The sequence below is a fragment of the Poecile atricapillus genome, chromosome 2 (assembly GCF_030490865.1).
Source record: "Poecile atricapillus isolate bPoeAtr1 chromosome 2, bPoeAtr1.hap1, whole genome shotgun sequence".
Taxonomy (NCBI): Eukaryota; Metazoa; Chordata; class Aves; order Passeriformes; family Paridae; genus Poecile; species Poecile atricapillus.
In genome coordinates this window covers 41,720,520-41,738,033 of record NC_081250.1, presented here as the reverse complement: position 1 = coordinate 41,738,033, position 17,514 = coordinate 41,720,520, and the positions used below count along the sequence as shown (strand labels likewise).

Here is a 17,514-nt window from a genome sequence, read left to right as displayed (position 1 = left end):
AGACTCTTGAGTCTCCTCTGCATTTCAGAGGATTGTAGACCTCTGCATTTCAGGTCTACAATTATAAAATGACAAGAAGAATAGTTACATCTCTGGTATGTTGGGAAGATACACATTGTATGACATAGCTGAGGCACTTGTCTAAGGATGGCCATAGAAGTGATTCGTGGATCTGGGCAGACTGTACAGGATCTGCTTAGCTTGCTATGGTGATCTTGAGGTTACATCCTCTCCTCTGAGGAGGTGTGGACTTACAGAAGTTTTTGGTAAATTCTGGATAAACGACATGACTGATGTGGTATGTAGATACCACCTGCTGCGGGTTGAGCAAAAATATTGTGTTCCTGAGTGCTGGGCACACCACCCAGCTCACGAGTGCGGATACAGCTGTGCTGCCGGTGTAGCGTACCACGGACAGTCACCTCCTCGGTGGCGACGGGGCACAGCTTGTCACGCACACGCGTCATGCACAGGCTTTGCGGCTCGGGCAGCCCGCTGTCCGCCGCTGTCCCGCCGCTGCCCGGGCGAGTGCCTGCCTGTCATGTGGCGGGCGCGTCACGGGGGGCGCGGTGCGGCCGCCGGGGCCGGAGGCGGTCCCGGTGTGCGCTCTGCCCCCGCCACACGCGTGGGTCTGCACGCCCGCCCCACGCCCGGCCACCGTGGCCTTTGGGGTCGCTCCCCGCGTCGCACGGCGTGTGCGCCGGCCGCGGGCACCATGCAGTCCGCCTGCGTGCTGTGCCTCTCCCCGTTCGCCCTCTGCCTCCGCGTGTGTGTGTGCGGCCCCCGCCCCTGCGCGGCCCCCGCCGCGGCAGCGCCCTGCCCCTGGCTGGGGCGGGCGGGGCGCCCGGGGGGACGGCGGGCGGGACCCCGCCAAACCGCGGGGCACCGACCGCCGCCCAACTCCCCGCAACGCCTGGCTCGGAGGAGGCGGTGCGGTGCTTCCCGCCGCGGCCCGGCCCCTTCTCCCCCGGGCGCCGCCCCTCTCCGCGCCGCCTGTGAGTCAGGGCTTTGCCGGGCACGGGCGGCAGCCGCGGCCGGAGCGGACGGGCAGCCTCCGCCGCGGGGCTCCATGGAGAAAGCGGCGGGCGAAGGCGGCGGCAGCAACAGCAGCAGCCGCAGCAGCAGCCGCCCCACGTCGGCGGGTTCGTCCCCCTCGTCCTCCTCCGCCAGCCGCGGGCTCCCGGGCCGGGCGGCGGCCGCGGGCAGGCTGGATGGAGGCGGGGGCGGCGGCAGCAGCCCCGGCTCGGCGGCGGCCAGCCCGGGGGGCGCGCAGGCGCCCGGCAGCGGCAGGCGGCGGGAGCCGGTGCTGGAAGGGACGCTCAGCAAATACACCAACCTCCTGCAGGGCTGGCAGAGCAGGTAAAGCGCCGGGCCGGCCCCCGGCGGCGCTGCGGGGCCGCGTCCTCGCCCCCGGCCGCCCCCAAGATGGTGCCCGGGCAACCGGCGCTGCCGCCCGAGCCGACCCCGACCCTCCCCTGCCAGCGCGTCCCGAGGCCGGGCTCCATCCTCCTCTGCGCCCGCTCTCCTTCCTTTTGTTTGACTTGTTTATTTTCCCAGCCGAGTTCGGCATAAGGGCGGGCGGGGAGGTGGCCCGGCGCAGGGTCGGAGCGGTGTCCCCCAGCGCGGCCGCCGCAGGTGCGGGCGGGGACAGAGGAGGGCTGAGGCTGCACATGCTGCTGTCCCTGCATGACAGGGTTCCGTTTTAAAGCTCCTTTTTCGATCACGTTAGTCACCGTTTCCTGTGAAGTTAGCTTGGATAAGTTAAGAATGAAAACCTGAGAGCCTCCCAAAATAAATGGGGGAAAATGTCATGCTTGTGATTACTACTGTCATTTTTTTCGCTATGAGGTGGGACAGTGGAAACAGTTACCTTTGTGTTCAATAAAATAACTTATGTTGCTATGTCCTACCTGTTTGACAAGCCCTAATTTATGCTGATAATGGTGACAGGCCCAGGTCCTGCAATTTGTTGGGTGTGGACAGGCTGACTTGCATCTGTGGAAGTCCCGAGGAAGGTCTGGTTTTGGTCTAGTTGTAGTGCAAAATTTTTATGGACTTGGAGCCGGACTGTGGAGTTAATAGTGCTGTATTGGGATCTGTTGAAGCAAAAGAGATTTCCTGTTTTACTTTTTGTTACTCAATTTTGTTGTCTTAGCGGATGGATGAAGATGTATGTCCAAAACTCAACTTTTCAATATAAAGCAACACTGTGGTGATTTTAAAGAGAAGAAAACGCTATAGAAAGAACAAGTACAGGGCTAGTTATAAAGCTCTGTACAGACCTTTAAAAAAAAACAATCAAAAAGACCAAAACCTGCTGTCACTTATATTAGGTGATCACAACCGATAAGAACACGGGAATGTCTGGGAGCTTGATGTTCTGACAGTAAAATTAAAGCATTTATAAGTGACAGAGTTGCATAAATGCCAGTGATGCTCTGGTGCTGAGTCGTGTGTGGCTAAATCAGTGCTAGGACTACTGTGGCAGTACTTCCTGAAGAATTTCAGGAGCTGGTCTAATTCCATACACTGGAGGCCATGCGTAGGTGTACCAGCTATAAATTACAGTGAACAAGTTTGGTATGAACTGGAGACACACTCATCTCCATTAAGCTTGACTGCTTCAGCATAGACATAGAGAAGGCCCTTTGCTGTCATTTGGTTATCTGTGTTCTAGATACACATTAGACTTTTATCTATTTGTTGGTTTATTTAGTCCTCCTGTAGTTTTGTTTAAGAAACAAACACATTTTGGTACCTGAAATGTAGGGCTGAAATCCATGACTAAACATTAAAAGCCCCCTTCCTCTCCTTTTTCCCCCTGATACCTCCATCTCTTTTTGTAGAGGCAGTAGCTCCTTTTACTATGTGTGATTTTAAGGGTTGTAATCTGAAATTACAAAAGTAATTGCTTATAAATCCTTGGGTCTAAAGCTGCTTGTTTTTTGTATTTGGAAACATTAAATTTGATAAAGCCAACAGCTGGAAATGGCATGCATAATATGTGCATGTCCAAGAAATTTTACCTGAAAACATCATGGGAAAAAGACAAATGTCACTTAAGCAGTTCTACCACAGCACTTGGAAATTAATGTTGGTTTAATTTCAGCAGTCTTTTTAAATACTACTTTATTGTGCTTTGTCAATTGCTGATTTCATTTTCTGTAAGTCTGACTTTCTGAGCAAGTGGTTTATCATGAGACAGCTTTTAGGATAAGTAACTTTTTAAGTTTGCTCACTTTGTTCTGTTGATGTGTGTAGCTGTGGTTTGGGATGTGGAATCTGATACACGTTCTAAACAGATCAGTTGAAACTTGAGGCTCACAGAAGTTAATCTTACTATATAATGTTCAATAAATGAGTAGTGATTCATGGGTTTGAGTATGGTTGTCCATTTGGCCTTCTGGATATTTGTTTTGGAATGTGTTTACTTTGAATTGGAGCTCATTCTGTAACAGTCTGTAAGTGACTTTGTAGCTGGCACCTGCAGCATATTTGTTAGCAGACAAATTAGTTTTGCATTTACTTCATTTGAAAAAACACAAGATTGTTTAACTGCATGATCAATACAACCAGATGGCATGAATATAAATAAAATGGAAAAATAAAGCAAAAACTGACAGAGTTCACTTATCACGGATTTGGAATATTCTTCTTTAAAGCTCCTTATCCATTAGCCTAAATAATTTAAATGTAGTTAATGTTAGCTCTTGCCATGTGGTATTGAAGTTGAAAGGCTTTCCTAGGTTATTCATACTTAGTGTGCAGAGTAGCCTTTACAAGTCTGAAGCAATTACTGTAATTTGAATTATAATAAAGTAGTGTCACTTCTGAATAAATATTTCTTTAGCAGGCGTATGCAAGATAGTCTGATTTTGGATGAGGCAACTGAATATGATTACAGAAGCATAAAACTTCATTTATAAGTATTAACTGAAGTAAATGAAGGCCTCAAAATCAGTCAATCCAGATAGCTGCATTACTTCTTAGTTTGAGAATTTCCGAGGGTTTGTTGTTTGTTACTAAAGAAATCCATTTGTTCTACTCTTGCAGATCAGGAACAACCTGATCTGGAAATGAGTGAGGTGATTCCTCACCTTTATGTCAAGCAGAAGGAAACTGCAGTTTTTTGTTCAGTTGTTTTGAGGCAGTTTGTTGTGTGAGAAAGGTGTCAAGGGGCCTGGGCCTGTAACTTTCTGTGAATTTATTTGGGTATGGATACCAGAGAGTGGAGATCAATCTGAAACAGACTCTTTAACATAAGAACACTTCTGTTTGGTGTGAGACATCAGGGCATCTGGCTGAATTGACTATGAAATTGCAAGTAATTGTGTTCTCAATTGAAGTACTGTTACGAATAATTTCTATTGGGATTTACGTGTTATGTGTGTAGAGCTTGTACTTTAAGCAGGAGTTATGTGGATTTGACAGATCAATATGTCTCTGTAGTGTCATCTTATGTCACGCGAGACTTATTTTTCATTAATTAATTTGAAATTATTGAAATACTTATTCCCTGTGACGTTACTGCCCTGTCTTTTGACTAGACTGGCAAAATGTAAAAAATCTTAAAACCCCCATTTGCCCAAGGTAGTGGGAAATTTATGGTGTCTGCATCCCCCTCTCTGCTTTTCCCCTGAAAATACTTAGTACTTACACTTGTAGGGTTTTATCCTGCAAGTGTGTATAAAGTCCTGGTCATCTGTATTTGAGCTGGGACTTAAAATTAGGGTTTGTAACAACAATAAATGGAGCCCTGATGGATGTTGTTGCTTTTCTGAGCTGAACTGCTCTGTGTAAGTTTTTCTGTAGCCCAGGTGTTTTCTAAAGCATTATTTTGGCCTACTCCTGTTTCCTCTCTCAGTTGGGAAGTATATTGTGTTACCAGCCTGCATGGGTCATGCCTGACTTCTTGTGCTTGGGCACCACCAGACTTCTTTTGGGGATTAGCTGCAATCCCTCTAGGTCAACAAAAAATGTACTTCGGGGCAGTCTGGGGATTTTTCGCTCTCAGGATCTTTATCAGGCTCTCCAATGCTGTGGTGTAATCTCTTTTCTTGTGTAGTTGCACAGAACACTTGCAGTCTGACTCCTGCACAGCAGAAAGACCCTTTCTTTTTACCAGTGCACCAAGCAGCAGGTAGGATACTGCCAGAAGAGCAGCCATCAGATTTTAGTGCCACTTTAGGGGCTGATTTCACTGTCTTCCAGAGCTTTTGCTGCTCTGTCTGCAGCTGTTACGAGGGGGTTTTCTGTGTATGCTGACAAGATATGTCAACACTGTATTGTGCTGTAGCACAAAAATCTTTGTGTAACTTTTCTATTAATTTTTTAAAAAAGTTATATATATGTTTTCTGGAGAAAGCTCTTAGAAGGATTGACGATGGTATCTTCAAACACAGTAATAACTTCCCTCTCCCTCTTTCTGAATTAGCTAACTAGTATTTCACAGAATTTTGTGATTGACACATCTGCTTGTGGAGTTTTGGGGTAGTTAGCATCTCTAGTATTTGCCAGTTCTTCAATGGTACCAGTCAATTTGTTTGAACAATGAATCAGGGCATTTTTCCAGTATAAAAAATTAGTATATTGTTACTGAACACACTATATGAATATGGTTGTATGGGTATACCTGTATAGCTGCTGACAGTGAAATCTGTACTAGAGAAATAAACTAGGGTTTTTTAGTATAAAAATAAGCCACACTCCTAATAAGCCATATTAGCCATTTTAGATAGCCTAACAGCAGACAGTGTCTGAGAAGGAGAAAATAGCCACACACTTAATGTAATGTTTGCGAAGTTTGCTGAAATGGGAATTCTTTGTGTTCTTACTGGAATTAGATTAACACCAGCTCCTCCACTGCGTATATTTTCATCTTAGTGTGATTCTGTGCCATGTCTATCCAGGGCTTTGTCTAGTGTTGTAATAACCTCCAGGATTTATTTGCAGAGTCTGTGAACAGGGAGACTCCCTTTTAAGGAGCTGGAGATACAATATATTCTGTTTCTTCTGTTGTTCTACATCTCCTCCTTGAATTTTGGAACCTTGCTTATAATTTGTTAGGAATTGTGGAAACCTTAAAATTTCAAGCAGTTTTTTGTACTCTAAAATTCTATTCTAACATTCTATTAAAGATTCTACTTGCAAATAGATTTTACTGGAGACTGTGTTGTCCCTTCACTTGTAACCTCTTTTTGTAGTAGGACGCAATGTGAAAAGGAAGAAATCTACTTAAACCAAATTTACTTTAGTTCTCTGGAGCAAATGATGTTTCCTGTGCTGAACTCTCAGTAGCTGCATATTTTACATTATTTAAATCAAGAGGTATGTCATTAGTCTTAAATAAACTTGGAATTTAAAATGCCAAAAAGCCAGTTATTAGTAAATTCTGTTTTCTTAATCCTAAAATCTGTGTAGCAAAAATAGTTACATTGAAATGTAAGCTTTCTTTTTTCTTCTCTTTCCTTCACTTTTTGCTGTTGAAACTTTTCACCCTTAAGTATCATTAATACTCACTTAAAAAACAAAGTGAAAATAAAAATAAATAAATCAATCTTTTTAAATGTATACCCCTAGTTTCTCTGTAGGAAAATTTAAGTTAAGGTGTACTTTTTCTTTGTTTAGTAAGTGGCTGATTAAACCTAACTGGTTTAATGACAGACTGGTTGATCAGTTTGAATAGCTTTTGCTTTTGCCTCTAAACCAGCTCTCTTGGGAGAAGGTGTTTCAAACAGCTAAGTCAGAGAAAGAATTTTAACAAGGTAAGAGAGGCTGAGAAATCCATCATTCTCTGCCCTTCAGTAATGCTTGCAGGGAACATTTGGAAGAAGACAACTTTGAACCTCAGGCTAAAATTTAAAAGGATGGTCATGCAGTTAAGGAATTGGTTTGCACTGTGGGGTTGTGGATTCTGGTCGAACTGCCATGGATGGACACTTCTCTTGTCCCCAGGCAGGTAACCCAAGCTCTTTGTTCCTCAGCTACTTATGTCACATGGTGTTGGGGCTGCTTATGTCTATGCAGGGGATAAATTCACATAATGGATAATAACCTACTGCAGAAGATGCTTGATAATGTAGGAAAAATCTGTTTGGAACAGATGAGACTCAGGCATTTTCACTCAGGCAGTATATTTGGGGTTTGTTAGTGCTCTTCAGAGCTGAGCAGCAGTCTTGTACCAGGGAATGAAGTGACAGTCAAAATAGAGTGTGGTCTTCCTTTTCACCCAGATGTCACACTTAGCTCTCAGGCAGTGCAAAGAAGTGTCACTTGGCACTAGTGGTGAAACAGGCACTTGCCTTTCTCTGGCTTTTGTTATTACTGGCTCATTTTGCTGCTGGCTTTTTCAGTGGTGATTTCTATGCTTAGCAAGGCAGTGATAAATGTGGTTAAAGAGAGCACACATGTGCTTGCTGGCTCATTTAAAATGCCCCACCAATTTATGAATATGGATTTTGTTCATGTAGGAGAAGTGACAGTAGGTTGTTAAACTAAGTAATGTGCCTGGAGTAATTTTATGAGTATATAAGTATTCAAAAGTTTTCCCCAGTCATTTTATTTAAAACCAATTGTTCAATGAGTATCTCTTTGGTCTTTAGCTTCACCTAATACTCTTTGTTCTTTATGATATATTTAAAAGACTGTACTTTCTAAGTGAAAAGGTTTCTGAAAATTGCCATAACAATGGTATTTTAATGTACAGCTATATTTATTAAATATATACTAGAGTGAATGATGGAAAAAAAAAAGTAGTGAATTTGGTTCATTGAAAAATGCAGTTTGTTTCTATATAATAAACTAATGCAACTTTATTTACAAGTATCTTGCCATTGTGCTTTAGATCTTGGAGGCTTTTGTGGATATCTTCCTGAGATGTTTGATTACTTTTCGGAATGTAATCCAGAGAGACAAAGTTTGCTTAGTACTTAACTGTTGCATATAAAATTGTTGCTGTAAATGCTGTCTAAATGCTGCTGCACTTCACTTTCCAAGATGGCATTTAATTAGTAGGTAATTTAAAGCTGAAGGGTGGAGAGATTCTTAACTACTCAATTGTATAGCACAAACTATAGTATTTGCTGTGGTTTCTGTTCTGTCTAGACTTGTGTTTCTCTTTGGATATTGATCTGAGAATTTATCTTCTGGTGATAGGGGATTCTTCATCATAGCCATGGGAACAATTTGCCCAGAGTTAATTACTACTTAAAAAACTGCCTGTTTTACTTAGTGTGTATCAGCCTTTAACTCTTCACTGAATCTCATTATGCTGAAGATATCTCTTATCACATTTGGGCTCTACATTCATTATTTTTGGGCAGGCTAAGTGGTATCTTTTGTCTGTGGAGTATCTAGACCAATGGAGTTTTCCTGCTGTGAGTCAACTCTCCCAGTAACTTTAGTAATTTATGGTAGTGCTGATGGTTATTCAGTGTTTCAGAGTTTTTATTTGCATGGGACACCAGAACTGTGTACACATTCAGTTGTAGTTGCACTTGGGATCAAATACAAGGATAACACATTCTGTTTGCTCCAATTCAGTATTTATCCCCTGCTTAAAACGTTTAAAGACTGTTAACTTTTTAGGTCTTTGTTGGTTATTTTTTAAAAATTAGGTTGTTGGTTTTGCCTCTTAAGTTTGTTAGTCTGATTACAGACAGCACTGAGACCTCAAGTTCTGTGGTACCGCTTGGGTTCTCCAGACAGGTATCTCCATACCCGCACTTATTATTTTCTATTTACTTACGCTGCAACATCCTGGTGCTCGTTATGCCATTTTCTCCTGGTATCCAGTATACTGCTTGATCCAGGAACATATGGTATAGTACTACCCAAGTGGTTGCCAGAAGTGTCAAAATGAAGGGTAGCACTTCACTACCCTTTTTTTTTTTTTTTTTTTTTTTTTGTCTGGGAAGGTGTTGGAAAGGATTGCTGTGGTAGCTATCAACCTGCAGACTGCTATCTCCACAGTTAGCATGTTTTTGCATTTCCCCAGTGATCTTTCTTGGGTTTTCTTATGGTGTGTGCAGGCCCTGGTTTTTGAGGGGGTAAAAATAGGTATTAGGAAGACAATAATTTTGAAATATAGTTGAGGAAAGTTAGTATTAGTTGGAAGAATTATTTGACCATAATAATCAGTAGGTTTTCCTTACCCTGAATTTTTGTGAGTCAGTTCTTTTCCAGGTGGATCCTGTATCTTGTAATTATGACTTTTTTGTCACTAGATATATAATTTTATTTTGACAGTATTGGAAAGCATAATGTTGGCTGATGATAGCCTATTTTCATATCATCAGCAATCTTTATGGAAATTTTTCCTCCCATATAGATCATTGCTAAGCACTCCAAAGTCAAGTACTGATTGCCAAAAAATCCTATTAGAAATAGATTCACTCAAATAACTTCATTTAGTTATATTTTGAGGCTAGCTGCATCTTTTAACTGTTTTTCAGTGCATTTAATGTGTAATTTTCTGTGGTTTGGGTGCTTGCCCAGTGTTTTTGATGAAGAGGAGCTGGATGCACCAAGTATTGATGAACCTTAACCTTTTTTTGTCATTCACTATATGTGTGGTGTAACCTAACAATTTTGTTGGTGGTATTTTTTTGTTAAAATGGCAGTTTGAAATTTGGAGTAGGAGTCTTCAAAATAAAAGACAGGGATACACTGAAGTGTAGTACTAATTGCTTTATGCTTGGTGCTTGTTTAGGACCCTCCTGCAGGCTAAATGTGTTGGCTGTTGGGTATCAATTGGTTAGTCACTGCTGCAAGCATCAAACATTTGGTATTTTTGGTTGGTTGGTTTGGTTTTGGTTATTTTTTAGCTGAAAGGTTGGCCTTCCACACCTTAAAGTGTAGTGTGGGTTTTGTCTCTACTTTCTTCACTTCTCTGGTTTTCTCCTGTTTTATCTTACCAGCTTAGTGAGCTTTGTTCTATGATCACTGTGTTTGTGTATCGGAATTCATCCTATTTTTATTATGCAAGTACAAGGAAGGGGCAGTTTGGTAATGAAACAAGGGAGGAAAGAAAGGCGTAGAATGGCTGGAGAGTTTTAGAAAAGGGAATAAAGCATCTGGAGGATGGACTGATGAACGCAAAACACGTGTAGTGGCAGGACAAGAGGGAATAATTTCTCACAAAAAGAGAGTAGGTTTAGGTGAGGTGTTGGGAAGAAATTCTTTACTGTGAGAGTGACAAGGCACTGGCACAGGTTACCCAGGAAAGTTGTGGATGTCCCATCCCTGGAAGTGTTAAATGCCAAGTTGGATGGGGCTTTGAACAACCTGCTCTAGTGAGAGGTGTTCCTGCTCATAGCAGGAGGGTTGGAACTGGATGATCTTAAAGGTCCCTTCCAACCCAAACCATTCTGTGATTCTGTGAAAGGGAAGAAGCAGGAGTGAGACACAGATGCTCAACTGAGGACAGCACAAGGGAAGACCGTTACTTCTTAAAAAACAAAAGTCTGGAAGTTGTATAACATGGATTCAGAATGAAATCTTGAAAACCCAAGTTGAGAGAATTTGTTCTTATTTATACATTTTAATACTTCCATTAAGAACGGCACACAAGAAGTAGTGAGGAAAGTAGTATTTTTTAAATTGCAGAATGCATAGTGAAGGTTTTTCTGGTTTTGGTTTCTTCCTTTTGCCACCTTCTGTAGCAGAGCTAATTTCAGGCAAGTAGAGGACTGATGTGAATAGCAGCCAGAAGAAGCTACTGACAGTGTCCACCTGGATATTAATAATATTAATGTGCTAGACTTACCTTTGCCCTTTTAAACACAGTATTTTTTATATGGGAATTCAAGCATCTGTAATGATGAAACTGTTTTCTTGTTCAAGTTTATAAGTATTGTTTCTTCATTTTCAATTAGAACAGTGATGATCTGAATTTTTGTAGAACAGTGTTTCTAGAAATACATATATGTACAAAGCAGCAGTCTAATGTGTAAACATCTTCAGAAGTTATGGTTGCTCATAAATCTAAATACTCTTTCTTCAGAAGGATCAAGGCTAATGCTCTGCATATCTCACAACATGTTGATGAAACCACTGTCATGGATTCCGTGGACACTATACATACGTTTCTAAGAGACAGTGTTGAGAAGATAGTTGGTAAAGATGGCTGCATATCAGCTGTCAGGATAAAGACTAAACATAGAAACTTCTCATTTCAGTCAATGAATTAATAGTCCTAAGAGTAAAGGCAAGGGAAACACTATTGGATTGTGAAGTATTGGCACAGAAAGTTGAAAAGTTCCAGCTCTTCTGAGATGATGTAAGATCTGTTTTCTGCAAAGCTTTGTTTGAACAAGCTGGGTGCAGAAGAGCTGGAAGGAAACCAGCATGCTGATCTGGTAATCAAAATTCTTACTTTGTATATCATATTTTCTCCCATATGATGTGTAAAGAAAATACTACATTGGAAATGTTCATTCTTCCCAACTGGGAACATTTTAGACTGGATAACAAGAAAAATTTCAAATGCTGGGAAGAAAAAACAGAAGGGTAGATATAAAATTGAGAACTTCAGAAATTGCCAAAGTAAGACCTTAACTTGCCTTTTGCTTCTTTTTCTTTAATTTCTGTGTGTTTCTCTATAAATAAGAAGTATATGGATATACATAATTTGTGTGTAGTACAAAAAAATGGCATTAGTATAACATAGATGAGTTCTCAGCCCCTTGTATATGAGAGCGAAATAAATATTTCTTGTCCAACAGGTTTTGCCAGTGAAATAATATTTTAAATGAAACTTACAGTTGGGAGAAATGCCAACATTCATGTGGTTCAAGTTTGAGAATCTAGATGATAAATTATCTGCATTTTGAAAGTGAAAATAACAGCTCCTATAACCACTGCAGTAAAAAAACACAGAACAAATTTAAAACCAGATGTTTTATTCCATCAACTTGCACAAAAATTATTGTTGAAATAGATGTGTTCAGAAGGCATTTGCCTGCTAGAAAGTATCTGGCATTTCATGTATTCACTTCAAATATATCATAATACTTTGTGTCTAAAACAGCTATAGAGAATATTCCCTTGATTGTGTAAGAAGTACAGAGTGGAATGGAGGAATGAAGAATTGGCTTGGGGACTGGTGTCTCCTGGCATCATGTATGTATCTTTTTCTCCTGGAAATGACCTTTAAAATGTTTGTTTTCCTTTCGCTGGTGGCAATCACATTTCATTATTATGAGTTCCTTCCACATGAATTACGTGAGTAATGTGGAAAGCATAAAGTTGTCCACAAGCCAAAAATAGCTAAATGAATGTGAGGCAGGTGTTAGAAAGCCAGATTCTTGAATACAGAAGCTTTGTATAGGCATTGTAACTCTGACCTAGATTGAAGATAAGCACACTTCTGATAAAAGATGTTTCACTTTGTTTTGTTAGAAATGGTAAAGGAAAAAAACAAATATGCACCTATGAGCTTATGTCTTTGTCAGTATTGCAATGCATTACTCAATAAAAATAAAATACTTACTAAAATCGGTTTGTAGCACAACTGCTCTATTGTTTAAACTTTTAACACCATATTTCATGGTGATAGCGTCTTCTTAAAACACCCAAAGGTTTTTTTTTTTTGGAAAAAAATGTTTTTACTTTTCATCTGAAAGCACCACAGGTACTTCACAAAATTTGAAGCATCAGATGTGATGCTTAACATTCCTGAGGTTAGAGATGCTGGATCTCTAACTGACCACATCTTTCCTCATTAAATGATTGCTAGATTAAATATACATATATATATATATTTTCTTTGTTTGGTGTAACAGTGAGATCTACAAATGACTCATTGATTGATTACAAGATGGTTTTCAAATTGAAGCGTTCATTTTTCAGTTTACAGGAAGTTTATTTCTTCCTGAGGTTTTTTATTCCTTGATGTTTTTAGCTGCAGACTGGAAGGTAACAGTGAAGAGTTTCTATCTCCTGGCTATGATTCTTGCTGAGGACAGGGCAATGCAAAACAAGGATGAACTCTGAAGGTCTGGCAAAGAAGTCAGTGAACTGTGATACAACCTCAGTAGAACTCTGCTGACTCAAGGCAGCTAATTGAAAATTTATGCAATAACATCCATTGAAGGGATGTGGTTATGCTTTGAACCTCATTGGATTGCATTACTGTAATGCAGTAGGGTCAGTATCTTTCTTTGACAGGTTCTTGTTTTTAAAAAGTTGACTTCAACAAAGTAGCTTCTGAATATTGAAAAGATGTCAACTTGAAATCTAATGGATCTAAGATCAAACAAAGAGTAGTCTTGAATACACTTGAAACTTTTTTGTCATTTTAAAATCATAAATGCTTACCAGTCCTTAACATGTACTGAGAAAAAAAAATCTTGCATATTATGACAGTCTTTATTAATACAGTTACTTCCTTTTGTAGAAGATCACTGTGTGAAATACAGTTTAAAAAAAATTAATGGTGTAATCATGCTATACTTCCCTGTCCACCCCTCTGTTGCCAGTACCTCTGTTCTCTTTTGTTTTTTCAAGCTATTTTTGATTGAGAAAAATCAATTTCTGTGATTGTGTATTCTGTTTGTAAAAACTACTGTTATAATTGATGCTGATGCAAGTCCTGTCCAGTTAAGTCTATGTATACATTTAATACTTACCAGGTGTCATACAGTATATCTGCAATTGTTCCACACCCAATAAGGAATGCAGTTTACTGTGCCAAGTAAAGTCATCACCAGGGAGGTAGTACAAGGGGTCTGGAGGCTGCTGATAAAATGTGTTGTTCCTATTTTTCTTTTCTCTTCCTTCTTTTCTCTCTGGGAGGCCACTTTAATCCAAACATGCTGTTGAGGCTTATTTCAGAATTATCTCTTTTCCTCCCAAGTCCCAAATTGCACTGGTTAGGGGAAAGCTGATAATTTTCCCCAGAAGTGAAAGCTAGGGCACCTGATCTGGGAGTAGTTCTGTCTAGCTGGGACTTTGCTCTGGGATGAGAAAAACACAGCCAGAGACTGGAACACCAGGAACTTCTAATTCCTTGCTTTTCTCCTGTCATTAAATACCTTGTAACAGGACTGCTAGTTTTCTCTCCAATCATTATGTTTTGATAGTAAAAACCCTAGTGAAAATGTAATTATGCTGAGAAAAGCACTGGTACTCTTATCCTTCTTTTCTAATTAAGATACTAATTTAGACTTGATAGTCATTAGAAGCTGTGAGAACAGCCAGAATCTTAAGGCAGAGCTCTCTGATGTGAGCAGAGCTCACAAATGTGAGAAGGGGTTGCAGCGAGCACTTGATAACCTGTAGGTTGTGACAGCCACATTCAGCTGCTCTGTCCTTGCCAGGGGTTCAGGGGTTCAAACTGCTTGTTTGCTTCTGCAGCTTTCTGGTAATCCAGTGCTTTTCTAGCCTTTATGTCCTCGCATGCCCTGTGCTGCTTATGGTGTGTAGGCAGGTGATGCTCTGCTCAGGAGCGTTCTGCTGCTGTGGTTTGTGCTGGCTGCCCACAGCATTGCATGGCCTGAGGTTCAGCTGTGCTGGGAGCTCACTGGTGAGAGCAATCAGCTGTACTGAGCTGATGATCCATAGCCTCTGGGCCCAGAGGTCGCAGGCATGGCACAGTTTGTTTCATTCAGTGGTTTAAATGCTGTTGGCCAAAGGAAATCCTGTGACAGATACTCTAATTTTGCTGTGCTGTGAACCAAAAGACTGGCAGATTATTCAAATATATCTCAGGGCTTCCTGTAGCACAGTGTGCTCCTGTCTGTGAGGAAGAAGTATTGGAGGTGTCTCCCTCCAATAGTGTAGAGGGGTCAGATGACTGAAAACTGGTGGGAGGCTTGTTCCTTGGGCATGGGTTTTCTATTGGGAATCCCCAAATTGAGGGATGAGCTGCAGAAAATAGTTGGACCATCGAAGCAGTCTGGAGCAGCTTTCAACCGCCCATTGCTTAGGTTCTTATCTTTTCTCAATGCTAGTTTTAAATGGAAGAACTAAAGCCTTGAAGGAGAAAAGCTGAGCAGCTGCCAGCTGTAGTCTTGCTCCTTGAGCTGAACAAACAGGTTGGCAGTGGAATATTAAGCTTTTCTGCAGGATCAGATAAATGATATGAGTCTGCCTGTCCACCTTTCCATGTGCTAAGGATCTCTCTCCCATTTATTTGATCTTGTTTTTGATACTGTGGCAGCGGGTGTAGGGGAGAGTGGTGCTATAGGAGATGGACTGAGGAGAAGAAAATGTTTGCAAGTAAGGAGATCAAATATGAAAATATTACAGGTGCTAAAAATTAGAGGTAGAGGAACTATGACCTCAGGTTCCAGAGAGGAGGCTAATGACGTGATGCTTTTTGTAGATTTTATTCCCGTTGAGCTTAAAAATTGATTTTTCAAAAGTGGCACTTGAACAGATTGAGCACAAGAGGTGGAAATAGGTGTCTCAACTGAGGGAGCTGGAAAGCTGAGTGGAGCTGTCACTAGTAATAGAGAAAGCAGCTGGTATAGGCAAAAATATAGTGCAGTTTCTCACAGATATTTTTTACTTAAGATGGTGCCAGGACATCAGGAACAGATGTCTGAGACGCTGAAAATGCCTACTCTGAGCTCTCAGGTTGAATTTTAACTTTCATTAAATAATTTCCTCAACTGAATATAATTACCAGAATGCTGAATTGCCTTCTTCTGAACAGAAAAATAATAGAATTATGAAATTAACTTGGTTCTGGAAATGTGAAAAATATTTCTGCTCTGGCAATTTATTTATTTATTGCCTCCATTTGTTTCGTGCTTGGTTTGTCGGTGGTATTGTCTTTTGTTAGGTACTTGGACTCCTGGATGGATCTCTTGTATTTAAGGAGTATTTTACACTTGTGGGTTGGTTTATTCCACTCTCCTATCACCTTCTTTCTGTACACATTTGCCAGCAGAGGGTTCAAAGGTTCACTTTAATTGCATGTTTATACTGCTGAAGGAAAAAACCGAAACTACCTTTTGTGTTTCCCTTTACAGGAAAAAGGTTCTGTTTCTCGAAATTCCTGCTATCATTTTTTTTCCTGAAATACTTCTTGTGCATTGTTATCTGCTCTTTCATTCTTTCAGAGACTGCCTAGTGGGCAAGCTGGCTACTGTAGTTTTAACAGCAAGCATGAAGTTTACTCTTAGAGGAGTCTAAGGATACACCACATTTATTGCTGGTGTTTTTGTCTGTTATTAAGAAGTTTCTTCTCCAACTAATTTTTTAAATTTTTTTGTTTTTACTGTTCTTTTATCATGCTGTCTCCTTCTCAGTGCTCAAAATGAAATGAAAAGCAGAGAAGGGTGCCTTGTCAAATGCTGCAGTGCAGGATCAGTGTGAGTACTGAGGAGTGTGGTGAAGGCAGGTAGTAGGGTACCTAAGAGCACTGCAGAGCAGGAGAGACCTTCAAATGTCAAATCTCTGTTTGGAAAGAGACTTAACAATTTGTGCTGCATAAAGTGAATTAATAATACTGCTTTACAATGTTTTATTTTGAGAAATAGTAAGTTTTCTGAAATGACTGTTAAAATAAAATGCATTTCTCTATAGTTCAAATTTTCAGTTGGGATATTTCTTTCTGGACTTTTCCCTACCCACTGTTTTTTGGCTTGAGCATTTCTGATTATAATCTGGATATCTCAAATACAGTGAGCGAGAGGAGTTATTTTTTGGGGGACAGAAGAAGTAGAAATAAATATGTTGTCTATTTGTGGTGTCAGGTAAGAGAAACTATCATCTAAGGAGCAGCATCTATTAACACTGATTACAAGCAGTTGATAACATTTAGTAAACTAAAAAAAGACTACAAATAAATAGAGAAGTAAAGAAGTACTTAACACACAATTGATTTTTTAATCATAATTAGGGACAAGGAAAGAAGCTAAGTGGAAGAAGTCTTTAAACTACACTTGCAGGAAAGACATTGAAATAAATTCTAGGTCATTACTGGAAAGAAATTAGTGTGGTTGAGTAATTTTACTTCTGTTTTTTAAAGCTGTGGACTTCTAGTAACTGAAGGAGAGCACCTGTTATATCTGCTAATTGAGGAAATGGTTAAGCTGTAACAACTTTCCTTCTTCCAAATCTCCCTGTAGCATTTCATTATTATGTCTGTGGAGTTTCATGAAGAAGTTTAAAATGTAGCCTAAGTGTTAGGGCACTAAAAGTAAGATTTGGGGTTTCAGCTGTTACTAGAACCATTAAACTTCAAGTCTAATAGATATCTCACAACTTAATGCTACTTCCTGTCATGTGGAAAAAAGCCTGCTGTTTTTGATATATTTAATATTGGTTTTTACCTTTACCTAGAGGGGAGAGCACCAGCCTGACCCGAGAGGCTATAAAAATCTGAAGTTGAACTAGAAGCAGACTCTAAGAGATGTTTTATTTGTCTCATTAAGTAATTTCATTGTTCCATAGTTTTATCTTTTCGTGGCAGGTCATTCTGCTTTATGCCATTGATAAGCAGAGACATTGTCAGCATATTTAAATAATTTGGTTTTGCTATAATATTGTCATTATTGGACTAAT

At 40.4% G+C, this 17,514-nt stretch overlaps 1 protein-coding gene across 1 annotated transcript in view; it reads left to right on the top strand.

Moving 5' to 3' along the window:
* Positions 1-932: 932 nt before the first annotated feature.
* The window catches only part of OSBPL10 (oxysterol binding protein like 10), a 112,479-nt gene continuing 95,897 nt past the window's right edge, over positions 933-17,514 (top strand). Inside the window, exon 1 of the mRNA XM_058830692.1 lies at positions 933-1,359. Coding sequence (XP_058686675.1) covers positions 1,070-1,359 — 290 coding nt within the window. The 5' untranslated portion in view covers positions 933-1,069. The remainder of the gene's footprint in view (positions 1,360-17,514) is intronic.